Source organism: Corythoichthys intestinalis, unplaced genomic scaffold, assembly GCF_030265065.1.
Source record: "Corythoichthys intestinalis isolate RoL2023-P3 unplaced genomic scaffold, ASM3026506v1 HiC_scaffold_24, whole genome shotgun sequence".
NCBI classification, from domain to species: Eukaryota; Metazoa; Chordata; class Actinopteri; order Syngnathiformes; family Syngnathidae; genus Corythoichthys; species Corythoichthys intestinalis.
In genome coordinates, this window is record NW_026651593.1 from 3,499,932 (window position 1) to 3,521,542 (window position 21,611).

The 21,611-nt window shown below is 38.7% G+C and overlaps 1 protein-coding gene across 1 annotated transcript; it reads left to right on the forward strand.

Moving 5' to 3' along the window:
- The first annotated feature begins 548 nt into the window (after positions 1-548).
- Positions 549-17,241, forward strand: LOC130911298 (chromo domain-containing protein cec-1-like). The gene is made up of 2 exons (XM_057829166.1): positions 549-625; positions 16,736-17,241. Exons 1-2 carry the CDS (start codon positions 619-621, stop codon positions 17,239-17,241), a joined length of 513 nt encoding a protein of 170 aa, XP_057685149.1. The 5' UTR covers positions 549-618.
- The last annotated feature ends 4,370 nt before the right edge of the window (positions 17,242-21,611 follow it).

Sequence of the window (21,611 nt, forward strand, 5' to 3'; positions counted from 1 at the left end):
TGCTCAACGCCCTCCCACGCAGCGAACAAGCACCCACTTCATTGAACGAATCAGTGCAGATGGTGATTAGTTCGGTCTCGTTCACCCAAACAATTCGTTCAAAAAGAACGAATCGTTCGCGACCGATACAACACTAGTGCGTCGCGTTTAACGCTTCTGGGACGCGTCTAACACGCGGGCGCACTGCGACTGGTGTGTATTGGCTGATTGACTTTAACGGCCGCGTTTCGAAGCGTAATCGCGGCGAGATCGTTGACGCGATGTTGACGTTTCTAGTGTGTTACCGCCTTTAAGAGTGCTTCATGCGTCATGACGTAGAGGATGTGACTGAGTGGCTGGGGGAGGAGTTGCCGACCGATTGCTTTGGAACAGTATTACTGGGAAGACAAGTCACTTTTCATGTCAACACGACGCAAGGTGATCTATTGAAAGGTGGCAGACATTTTCGGACATGCCAAGAATCCGTTCAATCTCGCTTCTGCTTCGAGTCGTTTGGGTCTACGTTGAAACTTCGAGGCCTGCTTAGGTTAGCCTAGCCAAGTTTAGCCGCTAACAAAGGGCGCAAACAACGCACCTAGGATCTGCACGTCGCCGAGCAAGCAAACATCGAGTCCCAAAATGTCAGGTGAGTAGGTTGACTTTTGACTCAATCGTCTCGCAAATATTAGACATAACATTTCGAATGTTTAAAGAAACAAAATATATGACTAGTGCTGTCACGCAGAACCCCATTTGTGGTTTTTAAAGTCGAAAGGAAAAGTGGAAGAATATTCAGTGTTTACTGTTTTTGTTCGTGATTGTCTTACTAATTTTAATGTGATGTTAACATACCTGTCAACCCGAGGTGAGGTTAACATACCTGTCAACCCGAGGCCGTTGGCAATCTTACAAATAGTGACGTATACCCTTAAAAATTGGTGACTAATCTTACGTTTTCTACAGCGTGCAATATGAAACAAAAACAAAACTCATTTTTTAAAATAATATGAATTTATTGGTAATATTGTCACATATAACCCGGTGCAATCAAAGAAGAATATCTTCAGCTACATCATACTTACAAAAATTAACAGTGACTTTTGTTATAATTGTATATAGCACTTTAGCCATTTCTGTCATGTCTTTTGATGGCTGCACTTCAGCTCGCAATTCAGTTTGACTTGAAAGTAATTCATTAGTGTGTCCAATTATAAATGAAAAAGGTCAATTGATAAAATTAACTTACCGATGCAATCTTTGGGTCAGGGAACATTTCTTTTGCAAATTCTGAGAGGTGATCAGCAATAGACCCCACTCACTAACGTCACACAATGACGTGTCGCTGTATCCGGCCACCATATTGTCCGTCATTGTTTATCCGTATTCTCAATGGTTTCAATTTGTTGTGCAATTTATAGTGCAATTCATGGAAGCCTCAGTGCTTTCAGACGCTGTAAACTCATTGGATGCGTTGCATAAAAGGCGTTATGTGGAAAAGCTTCAGTCTATCCATTCGCCAGATCCATATTTGATACCTAAATCGATATTTTTTGACCTGCTGTCTTCGCCGTCTCTGCCTGACATTTGCTACCCTGATATCTACAACTATCTTGTCCACAGAAACTCAGCCTATTCTCACGAAACTTTGAAAAACTTTAAGAGCAGCACTCTAAGCAACATTACCCCGTGTGACCCTTTACTTTCAATTTTCTAAAATAGGGACAATCAATTAAAAATAAAAGTTGACTGCGATGGCCGACGCTTCGAGGATAGGTGGATATTGGACTATTTCTTCAATACAATACGCAACAACTGTGTCCGGCTGTTTTCAAAGAGTTCGATGTGATGCGATATTACCAAACAAGACACGCTGACATGTACGACAACATTACAAGGAAGATACGCAGCGAGAAATTATAGCAACTTGAAGCTAATTTAATTTCACTGCAGCAGTATTTCGCAATAGCCCGAGTGTCGAAAGAGAACGCCACAAAGGCGAGAATGTTGAAATTATGAATAATAAAAAAAATAATAATAAAGCAAATGTAACACACAAAAGGGCTTGCTAAAAATTGTTTAAATATATTGTTCTACGTAAATCAGCCAAGGTAGCCCCCCACATTTTTACCACACCAAATCTGGCCCCCTTTGCAAAAAGTTTGGACACCCCTGTTTAACTGATGATCCGTAGACGAGGCCAGCTTCTTTCACTTGGTACCAGCTAAATATTATTCAAAAAATAATGATGGCGGAAGAAATAAACATCTTGAATTTGAAACTGTATGTTGTCGGCGATTAGCCACGCAATTATCTTAATTGTGGTTGTCAGCCCAAAACTCTCTAAATATATATTAAATGCATCCTATCAGGTATAAAATGACTACTACATAGTCTGTGGCGATCGTTTGGTGCCCAGTTTTCTCGTCGAATTGCAGCAGGCCATCTCGCTCTCCTCTCCGGGTCTCTCGGAATACGGTAGAACAAGCCTCTCCGTCTATCTTCTCTGTTACCGAACCAACTGCCACGCACGCCTTCACCATTTTGATTATTAATGTTAACGAGCAGAAAAACACGCCATAATAGGAGGAAATTACGTAGCGGTAACGCGTAAACACGACGAGCTGACGGACAATATGGCGCGGAGGCGTGGTTGTGACGTGATGTGAGTGGGGTCTATTGTTGCGGGCAAATTGTGTTCGGCAACAAATTGGCAGAATAAAATCTCCGCTTTCGTCACGTTTCATTTTGCAGACTTCATCTTTATGACCAGTGTTGTTAATCTTACTTTTAAAAAGTAATTAACTTTAGTTATTAACTCAGTTACCTGAATGTAAGAGTAATTAGTTACTTGGCAAAGTAACTGGTGTTACCTTTCATGTTTTTTTTTCATTTTTCAAAAAAACAACAAACAAAAAAAAAACATAGAAGCCTTTGCTATGTTTGGAAGTCATTTCATGTTGTGAATCAACCGTTAAAAGTGTTATAATTGCTCCCGTTTTTTGCATTAGTTCCCTTCTGTCTACTTTCGACATGTGAACGTTTTAAAACTGTTTCATCATTTAAAGATAGATTCAAGTCAAGATTTTGATAACACCATTTACCATTTTAGATAAAGGTTACTTAGGTTCGCTAGGAAGGTTCCCTACAACAGAGCCTTTCTGAGAAGTTTACTGCTTTAAGATGGCGGCTGTTTACCAACGCCGGCAAGTGTATCATTTTGCATCTAGTTCATATACAGTGGGGAGAACAAGTATTTGATACACTGCCAATGGGTTTTCCCATTGGCAGTGTATCAAATACTTGTTCTCCCCACTGTACGTGATATCTAGCGTAGCATCATGTGGGCGTTGTTTGTAGGCTGTCGGCTACAGTCAGATATTATGGAGCCACCTAGCCTAGCATCGCGTTTGCAACGGCGTCACAACTCCCTCTTTCCCACTCCCGCTCTTCTCTCTCCATGTCTCTGACTTGTCTCCCGTCATTCAACCAACGTAGTAACGCATAGTAACATACATTGTCTGATTGACGAAACGGTGACAAAATCCAAAAGGAGAAAAAAAACGTAATGCACAAAAAACGTACAGATTTTGAACGTACGGCATACACATTTAAAAATCAGTGCTCACTTGTACAAACTTCGCCGAAACCGTTCAACTTGACAGGTATGCGTAAGGTGGCAGTGTAGATCCATGTAATCTCAAAAACAATTGCTCAGTCAAAATCACAAAGACAAAGATTAGTTGTATGGTCACTCACTGTAGCGGTGGTAGTAGTAGGCCTTGACGCATTTCGCGATTTGTCCTAGCAAATCATGTATATGTCCAAAACGTGCCAAGAGCTGCTCAGAGAGGCAGCGAATTTAATTGAGGAAGTGTGTGCCTGTACAATAGGTCTGGCTGTGGGTAACGAAGATTCCATTGTCACCAAATCTTTGTCTGCTTGGCGATCTGAATGCAGTGAATAGCTCATGTCATCAAGCCTGTCTGCTACTGATGACTTTAACGATAGCTTTGCGATATAATAAAGTTACTGCCATTCGTTGCAGCTTGCGTTGAACACTGCCAGAGCTAGCCAAATCTCCCGTGAAAAAAAAGCTCCCGTTGAATTGGCGTCAAGCTTGTATATTTAGCGGTAATATAAACGAAGAAACACACTGTTGAGTCAAATTAAGCGGCATGCTCTCGGATGGAGGGGGGCGCCTCACAGACCAGAACCCGCCGCAATAAGTGAAACCGCGAAGTAGTGCCCCCCCAATTTTTTTGTGTGTCTTCAATGTATTTATTCAGATTTTACATTGGAAATAAGATACATATATTGTTGAAATTCGCCCCCCCGGCCCAGACGCACCCGCGGACAGCACCAACCAAAACAAGTGCCGCTCGGCTGACGCTATCCCGCGTGCGCCCGCCGGGAAGGCCGAAACTCGCGCGTCCTCTTATTTTAACCCTTTGTACTGACTCCATGTTTCAAAAGCTTGAAGAACACTCACCGAAAACAGGTTGACAATTTATTCGTCGACAATGGTAAAAACAAGGCAAGAACAGACGACAGAGGGACAATTCTGGATCCAAAACAAGGCTATATGTTTCCGAGCAGAAAAAAAATCTGTGTTATCTCAGTGTCCGGTCTTTTTAAAGTCTTTGCTGAGGCGGGCCTTGTCGAAGGCGTTTCTGGGCGTTGCTTTTGGGCCATCCCCTCTGTGGCCGGTTTTGGGCAGCTTAGGTTCGTGCGCGGATTGGGACGCCCGCTATCAACTTTGCTGTCCGGGCTGGTTGTACTTGTTTTAGGACAAAGCGCTTTGTCCTTGGAGTTTGCTGGTAGAGCTGATTGCCAGAGTTGGTGCGTCAATCTTGTCATAAGACGGCATTGTGTATCTCTTCTATTTCTTCTCATTCAACTATGGTGTGCTATTTATTTTATATTAGTAGTGTAGTCCTACCGTAAATATGAAAATGATACTATTTCCTGATTAATTATATTACGTGTGATAGACTAATGCAAACAGTTAGACGATGCCTACGAAAACCTGTACCACATGTATGTGTTAGACTATATATGTGCTAGGCTAATGCAAACAATTATATGGTGTGTGCGATGATGATATCTTTTCTCCTTCAATATAAAAGACATGTTTTTTTCACTTTTTTCCCCCAAAGTATCATTTATGGCTTTATTAAATGCTTCATAATGAGTCTACTCAAACCTTTTCAGGCTGGTCACTTTGTTAAATGATGATTGACACATACGCAAACTAGGCCTGAACGATATTGGAAAAAACTATTGTTGCGATTTTTTTTAGGTGTGCAATATATTGCGATATTATATTGCGATAGTAAAAAAAAAATAAAATAAATAATTTTAAAGAAATATTCACTAGATGACTTGAATAGCTGTTTGGAAATACTTTGCATGACACACCGTGACCACAGTGTATTCATATAATACGGTTTCATTTGTGAATGATTAAGATTGCTGTATTATTATGAAGGGATCCAGGAAGCCATGTCTGCACAAAATAGATAATTTCTTGAACACAATATTTGACACTTCAACAACAGCAAATACATTAAATGACAAATAAAAGAGCAGGTGCATTCGTCCCCTGAGTTTTTGACAAAATATAACAATAAATAACAACTTCGGTAAAATAACAACAAAGTTGTAAACATATTTGAACAAAAATATTAAATATGACAAATAAGAGTTGTTCACAAACTATAACAATAAATAAGAACCTCAGTAAAACAATAAAGTTGTCAACATATTTGAACTTAAATATTAAATCTGTCAAATAAAAGTGCAAGTGCATTAGTCCCCTGAGTTGTTTACACAAAATATAACAATATAGAACTGCAAAACTGCAACAAAGTTGTAAAAATATTTTAAAAATATTAAGTATCAAAACTTTATGTGCAGCTGTACTATAGTTATTTGAAAAATACGATTTACAGTTAATTTAAATATAAAAGAAACAAACTCAATTGAACTTGTAAATAATTGAACTGAATAACAGCAAATAACTGATGAATAACAGAACCATTTTAACTCCCAAATTTATGTATTTGTCTGCATATCGTCCACCTTCCTTGCTCAGCAATTCTCAACTGGGTCTCATAGGTTTTTGGCCAAGACTACTAGTTTATCCACCATTGCAGGCTTGAGACAACAACGTTGGCACGTAACAATGTTCCCACCTGTACTAAAAAGCCTCTGATGGGAAGCTCGTAGCAGGAATGCATAGATACCTGCGTTTTAAATGGTCCCACATGTTCGACGGATTACTTCTTGTTGAGGCAACCATGGCGAGGCACTGTCAACAGGGCTGTTTTTTGTTCCTTATATTCTTGTCGATAGCCAAAATACTTCCAAAACTCCTTTTGGAGACAGTCTTCCCTATTCAACGTGCTGCTTGATTGCTTGCTTTCACTTTGAAAACGGCCCCTCCTCCCTCCGCTCTGCTGTTCGGCCCCTCCTCCCTCCACTCCGCTCTAGCAGGGGAGGGGGAGGAGCCGATGACTGCGAGCTGGAGAGAATGAGAGACTGTGCACTCTCTTTCTCGCTCCTTGCTCAAAACAAACGTTTGTGGATTTAAAAAAATGAAATGAAAAAACTATCGCACGTCCTTGCGATGGGACTATTGCGCATGCGCACATCGCGATGGCGATGTTTAAACGATATATCGTTCAGGCCTAACGCAAACTTTTTCTATGATTGAATTATTTATTTAATTTAAGTGAGTTTTTTTTTTTTTTTTTTTTTTTGATTAAATAATAGACACAAATGTCCTAGCCAAAATGTGGCCCAAATGCAAAACAACATTACTTCAATGGAAAAAGTTATTTCAATCAAGAAAAAGTTTTCAAATGCTTTTTTTTGTCTCAAATTTATTTTTGCAATCAAATTTTTATTTTTTTTTTAATTGAAGTGACTTTTTTGGGATTAACAATATATATTTTGATTGAAGCAACTTTGTTTTTTGATTGAATACAAATCTACCTCCATCGTGATTGAGAGAGAAATTAAAAAGCTTTAAAAATAAGAGCCACAGGGGAGTCTGATTTTTTTTTTTTTTTCCTTTTAAGATTTCTATTTCATTATATAGACATGCCTCGTAAGGAAAGGAGATTGAGGGATTAAAAAAAAAAAAAAAAAAAAAAAAGGAGCTGTATGAGGCTGCTAAAGGCAGTGGATACCTCATCAGCTGGGTGAATAGCACACTTGGTAAGAATAACTTTGCAAGGATAGTCTGTTATAAAATACAATTATAAACACAATTACAATGTTATTTTTCTATAAGATTTTATGTCATTGCTTTATTAATTATTAGGTGCTAGAGTTGTTATTAGGTGCGAGAGTTGTTAAGAATGGATAATAATAAAATAATAGTTTTGAGGAAACTGCTGTTGGTGGCTCAGTGACCATCTGATGTGGTTTGTTCTCAGATGAACAAGTTGAGGAAGGAAGTTTTGATGCGGAGGTTGAAGGAAGAAAAGAGGCAGACTGACTGAGTCACAGCCAGAAAGTGTTGATGACAGTGTTGATTTCTATTCACTGTTGCGCCCTCCCAATTAAAGTATGTCACAGTCGCGTCCAATTATTATCTAAAGCTGGTTAAAATTGAAGTTATGTTGTTTTAAGGTGTATTAAATACTTGTTTATGTGCCTGTTTTGATCTACGAGCACCCGCCCCTCCACCGGTCTCTGCACGGCCCTGCTGAAACACAGTGTGGGTCGACAGAGCTCAATATTTTGTTGGGTTATACAGTGTACCGGAACATATTTCCTCCACACCCTTCTCACCTTTTTAACCCCTGAACCATTTTCATGCCTTCAAATTGTACAACAACGAAAAACAATCGGCAATATTCACTAGATTGCTGAAGCTAGAATAATGATTCTTTCTTGCATGTGAATGAATGATATAATAATAGGGCTGCAACTAACAATTCATAATCAATGAATTAGACAATTAATTTAATGATTAATCTGATAAATGTCACTTCTTTCAATTACCTTCACAATTTACCTCGAAGTTGTTTTCGGCATGTTGTAAGTAGCAACAAAGACATAATGGTTGACTGTTTCTTTCAAAAAGAATATTTTATTACAGCTTCCTGACTTAAATGTAGTCTACAACTGTATCAATTATCAAATTCGTTGGCAAGTAATTCATTAATTGATTTAATTTATTAGTTGTTGCCAGCCTTATTAAACAGCTAGTTTAGACGATAAAATGTCCGAAAATTGGCAAAAATATGAATTGTTGTTTTCCAAAGTAAAAGATTTTTGTTCATGTCCTACTTTGACTTAACAAAAATCTGTTAATATTTACAACTCATGTTTTATATATGTATGTATATATATATATGTATTAGGGCTGTCAAACGATTAAATTTTTAATCGAGTTAATAACAGTTTAAAAATTAATTAATCGCAATTCAAACCATCTCTAAAGTATGCCATATTTTTCTGTATATTATTGTTGGAATGGAAAGATAAGACACAAGACGGATATATACATACAACATACTGTACATAAGTGCTGTATTTGTTTATTATAACAATAAATCCACAAATGGCATTATTAACATTCTTTCTGGTTAAGTGATCCACGGATAGTTAGACTTGTAGCTCTTAAAAGATAAATGTTATAGTTACAAGTTATAGTAATTTTATATTAAAACCCCTCTTCATATTTTTGTTTTAATAAAATATATAATACGAATTGAGTGACCAAACTCCTAGTAATGCCAGTTCACTTTGCATTGTTGTTTAGCTGTGTGAGAATAGGGCCTCATTACTATAGACAGAAGAGCTTTTCTTTTTGTGAACATTTTTTTATGAGAGATAGCAATATTATTTTTGTTGTGCTTTCACTAAATGATACTTCTGTTTGTTTTGAAGGAGTTGCAGAAGCCTATGCAATAAACGACGCAGCCCAAAGAACGCCTGTGTCCACTCGCCTTTATAACAGATATATCTCTATGCATATCTTACCCAAAATACAACAAGAGACACATAATTGCCACTAAAAGATAGCAAACTTACCGAAATATGTGTGGAGCACAAAGCAACAGCATAAACGTCTCACAACTACTAATTCTCCCCCTATTAGAAGGAATAACATTAGTATGGAACGGCGCTGCGCTGCCCCCGTGCGGCCGGGGGCATTTTCTTCACTCTTAATGTCCATAAACGGCATCATTGAAATCTGTTTGAGGCAATGCGAGAGCGGCTCATTCAGTGCATGCGTTAATTGCTGAAATATTTTAACGTGATTAATTTAAAAAATTAATTAATGCCCGTTAACGCGATAATTTTGACAGGCCTAATATGTGTGTGTATATATATATATATATATATATATATATATATATATATATATATATATATATATATATATATATATATATATATATACAGTGCCTTGCAAAAGTATTCGGCCCCCTTGAATCTTGCAACCTTTCGCCACATTTCAGGCTTCAAACATAAAGATATGAAATTTAATTTTTTTGTCAAGAATCAACAACAAGTGGGAAACAATCGTGAAGTGGAACAACATTTATTGGATAATTTAAACTTTTTTAACAAATAAAAAACTGAAAAGTGGGGCGTGCAATATTATTCGGCCCCTTTACTTTCAGTGCAGCAAACTCACTCCAGAAGTTCAGTGAGGATCTCTGAATGATCCAATGTTGTCCTAAATGATCGATGATGATAAATAGAATCCATCTGTGTGTAATCAAGTCTCCGTATAAATGCACCTGCTCTGTGATAGTCTCAGGGTTCTGTTTAAAGTGCAGAGAGCATTATGAAAACCAAGGAACACACCAGGCAGGTCCGAGATACTGTTGTGGAGAAGTTTAAAGCCGGATTTGGATACAAAAAGATTTCCCAAGCTTTAAACATCTCAAGAAGCACTGTGCAAGCCATCATATTGAAATGGAAGGAGCATCAGACCACTGCAAATCTACCAAGACCCGGCCGTCCTTCCAAACTTTCTTCTCAAACAAGGAGAAAACTGATCAGAGATGCAGCCAAGAGGCCCATGATCACTCTGGATGAACTGCAGAGATCTACAGCTGAGGTGGGAGAGTCTGTCCATAGGACAACAATCAGTCGTACACTGCACAAATCTGGCCTTTATGGAAGAGTGGCAAGAAGAAAGCCATTTCTCAAAGATATCCATAAAAAGTCTCGTTTAAAGTTTGCCACAAGCCACCTGGGAGACACACCAAACATGTGGAAGAAGGTGCTCTGGTCAGATGAAACCAAAATTGAACTTTTTGGCCACAATGCAAAACGATATGTTTGGCGTAAAAGCAACACAGCTCATCACCCTGAACACACCATCCCCACTGTCAAACATGGTGGTGGCAGCATCATGGTTTGGGCCTGCTTTTCTTCAGCAGGGACAGGGAAGATGGTTAAAATTGACGGGAAGATGGATGCAGCCAAATACAGGAACATTCTGGAAGAAAACCTGTTGGTATCTGCACAAGACCTGAGACTGGGACGGAGATTTATCTTCCAACAGGACAATGATCCAAAACATAAAGCCAAATCTACAACGGAATGGTTCAAAAATAAACGTATCCAGGTGTTAGAATGGCCAAGTCAAAGTCCAGACCTGAATCCAATCGAGAATCCAGGCATGAAAATCTCTCACCTTTCGGCGAAATTCGCCGTTTTGAAGTCAAAAAGGGCGACCTACGTGAATTGCGTAGATCCGAGGAGAAATTCTTTTTGGGAGGGGGGGGGGGGGGTCGGGTCGGGAGGTTTTATTAAATTATTATTATTATTATCATCATGTGATTAACTTAGTACGTAAACTGATCGGTTCTTTAAAAAAGTGACACGGACAGTCAGCAAATCCTTCTAGATGCTTCGCTGACGAGAACCAATCATCGGCCCAAGCTGCGGGCCATTATTCCAAACGCGCGCACTCCTTACGTGAAACAAGGAGTGCTCGGCGAGCCTTTGGTTGAATTGCAAAGCTGCGGAAAAAAAAAAGCAGGCCTTATCCACACCGGGCAGACCAGAGCGCAGCATACACACTTGCCTGTATTTGCCAGCAGATTGAATTTGGTGAGTAATGGTTTCAATCGTTTTCACATTTTGCGATATAAAAAAGTTAATGCCATTCGTTGCAGCTTGTGTTGAACACTGCCAGAGCTAGCCAAATCTCCCATGAAAAAAAATAGCTCCCGTTAAATTGGCGTCAAGCTTGTGTATTTAGCGGTAATATAAACGAAGAAACACACTGTTGAGTCAAATTAAGCGGCATTCTCTCGGATTGAGGGGTCGCCTCGCATCGCTTCGCTCCCGTCGTCCGCCTTAGACGCGTTATTTTCGGCTGGGACTTGAGCTGACGGCCGGTGTCGGGACAACACCGGCCCGACGAGTGGTGGGAATGACTCTTGCTTCTTACAGCTTTTCAGAAATACAGGGATCCCTCGTTTTTCGCGGTTAATGGGGACCAGAACCCGCCGCAATAAGTGAAAACCGCGAAGTAGCGCCCCCCCCCCCCCCCCCCCCCCCATTTTTTTGGTGTGTGTTCAATGTATTTATTCAGATTTTACATTGGAAAAAAGTATCATTTATAAATGGTTTTCAAGCACTTCAAAATGTAAGACTTATGATAAGTTTTAAACATGTTACTGCCCCCACCGAATTATTTTTAAACAAGAATAAAGTAGTAAGAAAATGCTTGGCTTTATTAAATGCTTCATACTGAGTCTACTCAAACCCTCTCAGGCTTTGTTACACGGTGATTGACACATGTGCAAAGTTTTTCTTTTTATATATATTTTTTGTTTGAAGCAACTTATTTGATTGAATAATAAAAACACAAATGTCCTAGCCAAAATGTGGCCCAAACGCAAAACAACATTACTTCAATGGAAAATTTGTTTCAATCAAGAAAAATAGTTTTCAAATGCTTTTTTTGTCTCAAATTTATTTTGCAATCAAAAACTTTTTTTTTTTAATTGAAGTGACTTTTGGTATTAAAAGTATAACTGTATTTTGATTGAAGCAACTTTGTTTTTGATAGAAGTAACTTTGTTTTTTGATTGAATAATAAAAACACAAATCTACCTCCATCGTTATTGAGAGAGAAAGAAATTAAGAAAGCTTTAAAACTAAAAGCCACCGGGGAGTCTGTTTTTTTGTTTTTTAAAATATTTATATTTCATTACATAGACATGCGTCGTAGGGAAGGGAGATTGAGGGATAAAAAAAGGAGTTAGATGAGGCTGCTAAAGGCAGTGGATACCTCATCAGCTGGGTGAATAGCAGACCTGGTAAGAACAAGTTTGCAAGGATAGTCTGGTATTAAATACAATTATAAACACAATTACAATGTTATTTTTCTATAAGATTTTTATGTCATTGCTTTATTAATCATTAGGTGCTAGAGTTGTTAAGTATGGATAATAATGAAATAATAGTTTTAAGAAAACTGTGCTGTTGGTGGCTCAGTGACCATCTGATGTGGTTTGTTCTCAGATGAACAAGTTGAGGAAGGAAGTTTTGATGCAGAGGTTGAAGGAAGAAAAGAGGCAGACGTTGACTGAGTCACAGCCAGAAAGTGTTGATGACAGTTTTGATTTCTATTCACTGTTGCCCCCTCCCAATTAAAGTATGTCACAGTCGCAGCCAATTATTATCTAAAGCTGGTTAAAATTGAAGTTATGTTGTTATAAGGTGTATTAAATACTTGCTCATGTGCCCCTTTTGATCTACGAGCACCCGCCCCTCCACCGGTCTCTGCATGGCCCTGCTGAAACACAGTGTGGGTCGACAGAGCTCAATATTTTGTTGGGGTGTACAGTGTACTGGAACATATTTCCTCCACACCCTTCTCACCTTTTTAACCCCTGACCCATTTTCATGCCTGAGAATCTGTGGAAAGAGCTGGAGACTGCTGTTCACAAACACTCTCCATCCAACCTCACTGAGCTCGAGCTGTTTAGCAAGGAAGAATGGGCAAGAATGTCAGTCTCTCGATGTGCAAAACTGATAGAAACATACCCCAAGCGACTTGCAGCTGTAATTGGAGCAAAAGGTGGCGCTACAAAGTATTAACGCAAGGGGGCCGAATAATATTGCACGCCCCACTTTTCAGTTTTTTATTTGTTAAAAAAGTTTAAATTATCCAATAAATTTTGTTCCACTTCACGATTGTGTCCCACTTGTTGATTCTTGACAAAAAATTAAAATTTTATATCTTTGTTTGAAGCCTGAAATGTGGCGAAAAGTTGCAAGGTTCAAGGGGGCCGAATACTTTTGCAAGGCACTGTATAGTACTACAGTATACTATAATATTAATGCTAGGTATTTTTTAAAGAATTGTTTTGAATCATGTTGGAAAGGTGAAGTCAGTGTTCTGAATCTGTTTACATTCCATTCTTTTGCACAAGTTGCTCTCAGGATTTGAACTCATTGTTTATTTGTGATTTATTATTGTTATTTATGTTTATTTGTACTTTAATAAAGAATTTAAGTGTTCCAAAATGTTTCTGTGAATTGATCAGCGTAAAAAAAAATAAATTCATTGCTATATTTGTAAAAAAAAAAATATTTAAAAAATAAATAATTTTTTTTTTAATTATAAGATTAGTCGACTAATCGTAAAAATAGTCTGCTGACTAATCGGGAGAAAATTAGTCGTTTGGGACAGCCCTACATGTATCACCGGGTGTCAAGACACAGCTGTGAATGGCCACAGCCGGATTTTTTGGGGAATTTATGCGTGAAACATGGTAATGTAACAAGGGTCGCGATGCAGAAATCGCAGACACCAAGGAGTGGTCAAGATTTTCATTTTCTGTATTTGCCCTTTTAATTTTTTTTTTTCTTTGGATCGATTACTTCTAAAATATTGGGGAAAATGCGACAGTAAAAAAAAAATACAATTAAGCGATAGTTATGAGGTAGATATCCGTGACTTTTTTACAGACGCAAATTTTTTCATTGTGATGTAATTTGTTTAAAAGTTTAAAATAAGCGAATGAATCATTTTTTAAAGTCGTTTTTTTTCCCAACTAAATATTAGACATCAATGAATGATTCTAAGCTAAAAATGACAGAGATTTCGAATAATAAATACGATTACGTCCCTCCTTTTTATGGCTGGTTTGAAACAAAAGTGGTTGCGCAACATCTGTGAATGGGGGTTTCCAGGGTAAAACGGACAAATTAAAAATAGTTCAGAGGCTTAATGCGCCATGAATCTGCTATGGCAGCATATAGACATATTGTTCTATCAAACACAACAGGCCTAAAATACAGCAGTTTATTTTAAAGAGGGGTGCACGAGCACAAACAGCTTTTTCATTCTTGTCTGTGTTTTCCGCCATATATATGTTATAATTTGACGAATTTAGACAATTTTAAGGTGAAGAAGGTCCTAAGCAATTAATTGGTTATCAAAATAGTTCTCAATGAATTAATTGTTGAACCGCTACATAATAGTAATAATTCAGGATGTCCCCATCGCATATTTTTGCGATCTGAGTCCAGGTCAGCTGATTTTGAGCATCTGCTGATACGGAGTCCCGATCCAATACTGAAAAAAAAAGTATACACTTTTTTCTTAATCAAAAGTTGTAAATGTGTTGCTGTCCCACTGTGTTGCCTTCATTATGTGAATTAAAACAATGACCTAGAAAAATGCTTGCCTTTATTAAATGTTTCATTGAATGAGTCCACTCAAATCCGCTTAAGGTGCTGACAACAGCCTCTCACTGATACAAGAAGTTGCCACAGCACACTACTGCTAGTGTGTAACAAGCTAAATGATGATTGACTCATTTGGGCATTTGATGTATAACTCAAAAGATTTATGCTATAAAACCTTCCAATCATCATTAACTTTGATGCCTGAGTTAGGCTACTGCGTTGTGGTGACGGCGAAGCAACTACGGGGCAAATGAGCATTTGATAGTTCTGCGGCGTTGCTCTGTAATTCACCGCCAAGCCACTAAAGAGGTGTGGAGTAGGGTTTTGGGGGACTCTTGACGACTTCTAGTTTTCTTCCAGTGACACTTCTATGCTAAAATTCTAACGGAGATAAAACGCGTGAATGTGGATCTTCAGCTCATCAACATTGAACAACAAATGTTGACCATACAAATGTTAAGGCGCGGACGACGTAGAAGACTGTTACGGAGACCTCACCTCTGGAACAAGTTACCTGCACGTCTGAAGTATGCTCAAACTGTTAGCTCTTTTAAATCAGGGCTAAAAACGCTTTTGTTTAGCTCTGCATATCCATAACTGTCTATATATTTCAATCTACTTGTTTTCTGTTCCTCTTGTGCTTATACCCATTGCTGATTTCAATTATTGTTAGTAGTAGTAGTTTTTGTTTTATTTTCATTTTTGTTTTATTTTTATTTTTGTTTTATTTCTATTTATTTATTTTTATTCTATTTGTGATTAAATGCGATCTTTTGTCTTGGTTTTTACGTTGTATTAATTTAAATGTGATTTTTATGATCTTTATGTGATTTAAAGCACTTTGAATTGCCTTGTGTTGAATTGTGCTATATAAATAAATTTGCCTTGCCTTGCTCTTCGTTGATACTCTCATCGGCTTGGTCCATTTTTGCATGTAGCAAAATGTTTGACAGTGGCAGTGAACCAGAAACAACAATCAGAGGAGACCATTCACAATCCTTTTCCGCCACGTCACACGCGGTGACGCCACGCGAAGTCAGAAAATTGTGAAGGAACAAGAGCGGCTATGGCGGAGGGTCGTAAATCGGGTCTTCCTTGACGGCGCAGGTCTGTCTCGGAAGCATAACTCAGCCTTAAGTAGTTAACTCCAGGTCACTGCTGATCAAGAAAAGCAGCTGGAGGGAGAGTAAGGGGCTCTACGAGCATGAAGCAGAAAAACATATTCTTTAAATAAAAAACCTGATCCTTTTCACACATTTCCGAAAACGGCGCGATCGGCCCGATTTCCATTCATTTGATCGGATTGGCACATCCCTAAGCATAAGTCTTTTTTAGAGGGCCGTTTAGGTGGGTCAAAAAGAAAGGAAGCAGACAGAAGAGGATAAGAACAAGCAACAAAAAAAAACACATTATCAAACGGCTATGCTACCTGTTGTATTATCATCTAGTTATATTTACCCGTGGACACCATGTGGTGAGCCTGCTAACTAAGGAGAAAGAGGGGGGACGGTAAGTCGAAAGGATTCGTGATTGGGCGGGGTGGGGCGAAAATTTCGGCAATACCATGGAAATAACCCGTCGGTGTCGATAGGTGTACATTACCTCCGTGAAGTTGCCCCTCCCCCCCCATTTGACACACATTTGTATAAAAATTATGTCAATCGTTTGTGGGGGAAAAATGTCCCGATCCGATAACGTGATCAGAAATTTGGCCGATTGCGCCATTTTTCAGAGGATCGAAATCGGGTGAAAGGGATCAGGATTTAAGTCAAAAACGCATTTAATAAAAACAAGCATTTTTTTTTTTTACATTATTCTCGTTTAGAAATAATTCACATTGTGAAGATGGCACAGTCGGCAGGACTCGTATCCCTACTTATGTTTGTGTCAAGTAATGTAATGTCAAGAAATTTTGAAATACATCGTGTCGTAGTGGCTCACGACAAGATAAGAATAAATACAAAATTGTCACGGAGGAATATTTCTGAAGCAGTAAATATTTGGGGGACTGAATATGGCAAATGAAGAAAAAAAATTTGGTCCATGTGTGATGATGATCTTGGTCTTGCAGATGTCAGTCAGCTGCATCATCCTGAATGCCAGGAGTCTGCTCGAATGGAAGACGAGGAGGAGGAGGAAGAGTCGACATACGTCAAGAAGGTGGAGGAAGAATTCGTCCACATTAAAGAAGAGCAGGAGGAGTATTTCACTAGAGTTGAGAACCCCCACATCGAGGAGCAGCAGCAACCTCATCCGCTCAAAAAGGAGGAGGAGGACCCGCCATATGTTAAAGTGGAGGTTGTGGACATCCCAAAGTGGACTGAAGAGACATTTAAGGGTGAAGATGAAGGTCTGAGCGAGGCCAGCAGAGGGGAGGAGCCTCCGAGTGGCAGCAGCAGCAGTTCAAAAGAAGGATTCCAAGCAGACAACCTCATCGCTCGACCATCAGAGAGGGACAACTTTACATCACGCTTGCTGTTCTGTGAGTATCACGTTGCTCACCTTGAGGGGAGTAACTCGGTTGTGGTTAGCATGTCGGGTAGCTGTCACGCCTCCTGGTTTATTTATGCACTCTGAAGCTGGGGCAGGGAAATGACAAAAGACAGACTAACTCCGCTGGCATAAAATATAGTTTGGGAGGTGCAAGAAGTGGACAGTTTTGACCATTGTGGAGTAATTTTGACATGTCATACTGAATAAATGCATTTTTAATATTTAATATTCCATTTATCACAACACTATAGTTTGTCATGTCGTTTATTTAGCAATTGGGGAATAATACTTCGATAAAAAGAATATCCTGTAAAAATGTTGGAGTAGAGAGACTGAAACAATGACATTTTGCGGCTCTCTTCGTCGTATTTTCCTTGTTCTGAATGATTGAATCCATTAAGGGGTTAATGGGCTGAATTCTAAATCGGATGAAACCATGACCCTGCTGATGTCATCCTCCTGTTGGGGACGCTAGAGCCCTATAATGTTAGGCGTGGATAAACGGCAGATTAAAAGACAACATTTTCGTCATCTGCGAATTGCCAAATTGTTGTATATGCAGTGCCTTTCATAATTATTGGATTTATAATAATTATGTGTTTTTTAGCTTCTAATAATTATTTTTTCTGAATAATATGGGACCTTAATGGAAAAAAAGAGAAAAATCCAACCTTCAATACAAGTGCATTTATTCAGTGAGGAAAAAATCCCACATAAAGAAATAATTATTTGACATCAAATAATGTGTGTCACATTTATTAGCACCCCTGGTGTTAATACTTTGTACAACCCCCTTTTGCCGACAAAACGGCACCTAAACTTCTCCTATAATGTTTCACAAGAATGGAAAAGACAGAAAGAGGGATGTTCAGCCATTCCTCTATGCATAATCTCTCTAAATCATTCAGAGACCTGGGTCCTCTCCTCTGTACTCTCTTCAGCTCACCCCACAGGTTTTCAATGGGGTTGAGGTCTGGGGACTGAGATGGCCATGGAAGGAGCTTGATTTTGTGTCTGGTGAACCATTTCTGTGTAGATTTGGCCATATGTTTAGGTTCATTGTCTTGCTGAAAGACAAGTGACAACCTATCTTAAGCTTTCGGGCAGAGGGCAACAGATTTTGATTTAAAATGTCCTGGTATTTCAAAGCATTCATGATGCCATGCACCCTAACAAGGCTCCCAGGGCCTTTGGAAGCGAAACAGAGGAATGGCTGAAGATCCCTCTTTCTCTTTTCCCATCTTGTGAAACATTATAGGAGAAGATTAGGCACTGTTTTGTTGGCAAAAGGAGTTTGTACAAAGTATTAACACCAGGGGTGCTAATAATTGTGACACACATTATTTGATGTCAAATAATTATTTCTTTATGTGGGATTTTTTTCCCCCCACTGAATAAATGCACTTGTATTGAAGGTTGGATTTTTTTATTTCCATTAAGGTCCCATATTATTCAGAAAAAAAATATATTACAAGCTAAAAAAAACACATAATTATTATAAATCCAATAATTATGGAGGGCACTGTAGTCGAATTGTGTCAAAATATGATTCTAATTCACATAATAATGCTATTTGAGACTGTTTTATTTATTTATTTATTTATTTTAATATTCCTGTCGTAGGCACTTTAAGGGAGCTTCGCCAAACTTTCACCCGACAGTATGTAGACTGGTGGCTTCCAGATGGGCTTTCACCCTCTGTCCTCCCTGGTTCTCACGATTTCAGGAGAGGGTGCTTTTAGTGCTCTCTACTGGTAGTCAGGCCACAAGCTAACGCTAGCGGCTAATGCTACAAATGAACGTGATGAAGTCGGATAGTGGCTATAACCTTGTCGAAACGGCTGAACTTAATGAGTGGATTGGGCACGGACTGCATGTAGCAATCAGTATATCGCGTTATTTTGTATCTATGTGTGTGATTTCTCTGATAGCTTTTATGATGATAAAGTATTCAGCATAAAGTATAATCCAACAGTGAAGCCTATAACATGACTGTTTAATGGCCACAGCTATTTTTCTGTATGTGCTTGCTTTATTCTGTGTCATTATTGCCATCATAAAATCGTAAATGTTTCATTGGTATAAGAGCAATATAGCTTCAATGAGGTTGTGTCTGTGTGGGGGGTGCATGTGTGCATGCAGGTGTTAAAAAAATGCTCTGGGGAAAAAACTGAAACCTTGAAGTAAACACTTGTGTTGAGTAATTACAGTATGTCACAGCAGCCATTAACAATAAGTTGTCTGTTTGAAGTGTACCGTTCACACTGTTAGTCAATTATGTTACAATGACATATTTGCACAGTCGTCTAATTGATTTTTTTAAAAAATGTACTTTAAGTCATAAGAGCTGTCATAAATGTTCATACTTGAATTCTTATTGTTTACAAGAAATTTTTATATAGTTAATGTAAGTGCATGTACACTTGTTAAATTAAAAGCTGGTAAATAAATCAACGAGAAACGGTTAATTTGTATTTAATGCATTGATTCAGATTTTCAAAATATATAACAGTCCACTTGGGCGAATTTATCGTCATTTATTGCTATCGAGGTACGGTGGAGCAAATAAGTATTTAGTCAACCACCAATTGTGCAAGTTCTCCTACTTGAAAAGAATAGAGAGGCCTGTAATAGTCAACATGGGTAAACCTCAAACATGAGAGACAGTGTGGTAAACAAAACCAGAAAATCACATTGTTTGATTTTTAAAGAATTTATTTCCAAATTACAGTGGAAAATAAGTATTTGGTCACCTACAAACAAGCAAGAATTGTGACTTCTAATAAGGGTCCACTTGTTACCTGTATTAATGGCACCTGTTTTAACTCATAATTGGTATAAAAGACACCTGTCTACAACCTCAACCCATGGCTACTGAAAACAACACAAAGTTGACATACATCTCAACAGGGAACTCTGAGTACAACAGGGCCTGCATATAGCATGAAAAAACAAAATTCAGTGGCCTTCCATCTATCAAAGTCTGACAGATCCCTGGGCTTGCGGTTACACTCAGGTGGCACGTATGGTCTAAGTCAGACATGTCCAAAGTGCGGCCCGGGGGCCAAATGCGGCCCGTGGTCAAATTTCATCCGGCCCCCAGCCTCTGTTTTATGATCAATATTGTCTGGCCCGCACACAGACTTAATAAATTGGTCAGCAGTACTGCTACCAGCATATGAAGTAGCCTACACACTAAATGCTGCTCCTCATTTACCCACTAAAAGGCAGCAGCACTCTAAGCAACATTACCCCGTGTGATCCTTGACTTCAAATTTTCTAAAATGGCGACAATCAACAAAACAAAAAGTTGACTGCGACGGCTGACACTTCAAGGATAGGTGGAAACTGGACTATTTCTTCAATAAAATATGCAACAACTGTGTCTCCCTCATTTGCAAAGAGACATTCGCTGTTTTTAAAGAATTCAATGTGAGGAGATATTACCAAACAAGACACGCTAACATGTACGACAAGATTACAGGGAAGATATTCAACGAGAAGCTAGTTTAATTTCACAGCAGCAGTATTTCGCAAGAGCCCGAGAGTCGAAAGAGAACGCTAGTTGCGAGATTGTTGAAATTATTAATTTAAAAAATATAATAAAACAAATGTGCCACACAGAATGGCTTGCTAAAATTTGCTTAAATATATTCTGCGTAAAGGACGTCAGCCAAGGTCGGCCCCCCACATTTTTACCACACCAAATCTGGCCCCCTTGGCAAAAAGTTTGGACACCCCTGGTCTAAGTGCTGTAGCTTTTGTGGAAATGTCGCTGATTTTCCTGGTTAACGCTGTTGAAAGGTTTTTACCCCTAATCCAGGTGTACAGAAGTTTCCTTGTGATGCCGAGACAACAAAAATGCATATAATCCCATGGAAACATGGTCACCATTTGTTTTACGAAATTTCATACGAAATTTCCGGATCGCCAAAATGTTTCAAAACAACCCTGACACTGCTTATGATCAATCACAGTATCAACGAAAATGAACAGCAGCGAGGCTGATACCCAATCACCAGGCTACAATGGGTTACTTTGTGTTATATCCAATCAGACAAGCATTCTTTGAGCAGCAGCGAGGCTGATACCCAATCACCAGGCTACAATGGGTTACTTTGTCTGTTATATCCAATCAGACAAGCATTCTTTGAGTAGACACTGCTTATAATCAATTACAGTATCAATATCGGCGACTTACATGGAAATTTCGTAACAGGTTCGCAGTGAGTAGAATAACAGGCACACTTTTGCTTAATAGACAATGTTTATTGAATAGAAATTGCAAATGAAATGAATAAATGAAGAAACAAAATCAAGAATAACTACAACGCTAGGTCTGAATTGTCAAAAACCCTTACGAAGTAGTTGAAAACACGTCAACACACATAACAATGGCGCTAGATACTTAGTTGTCGAAGCTAAAATATCCTCACACCAAAGCGCAATGAGTT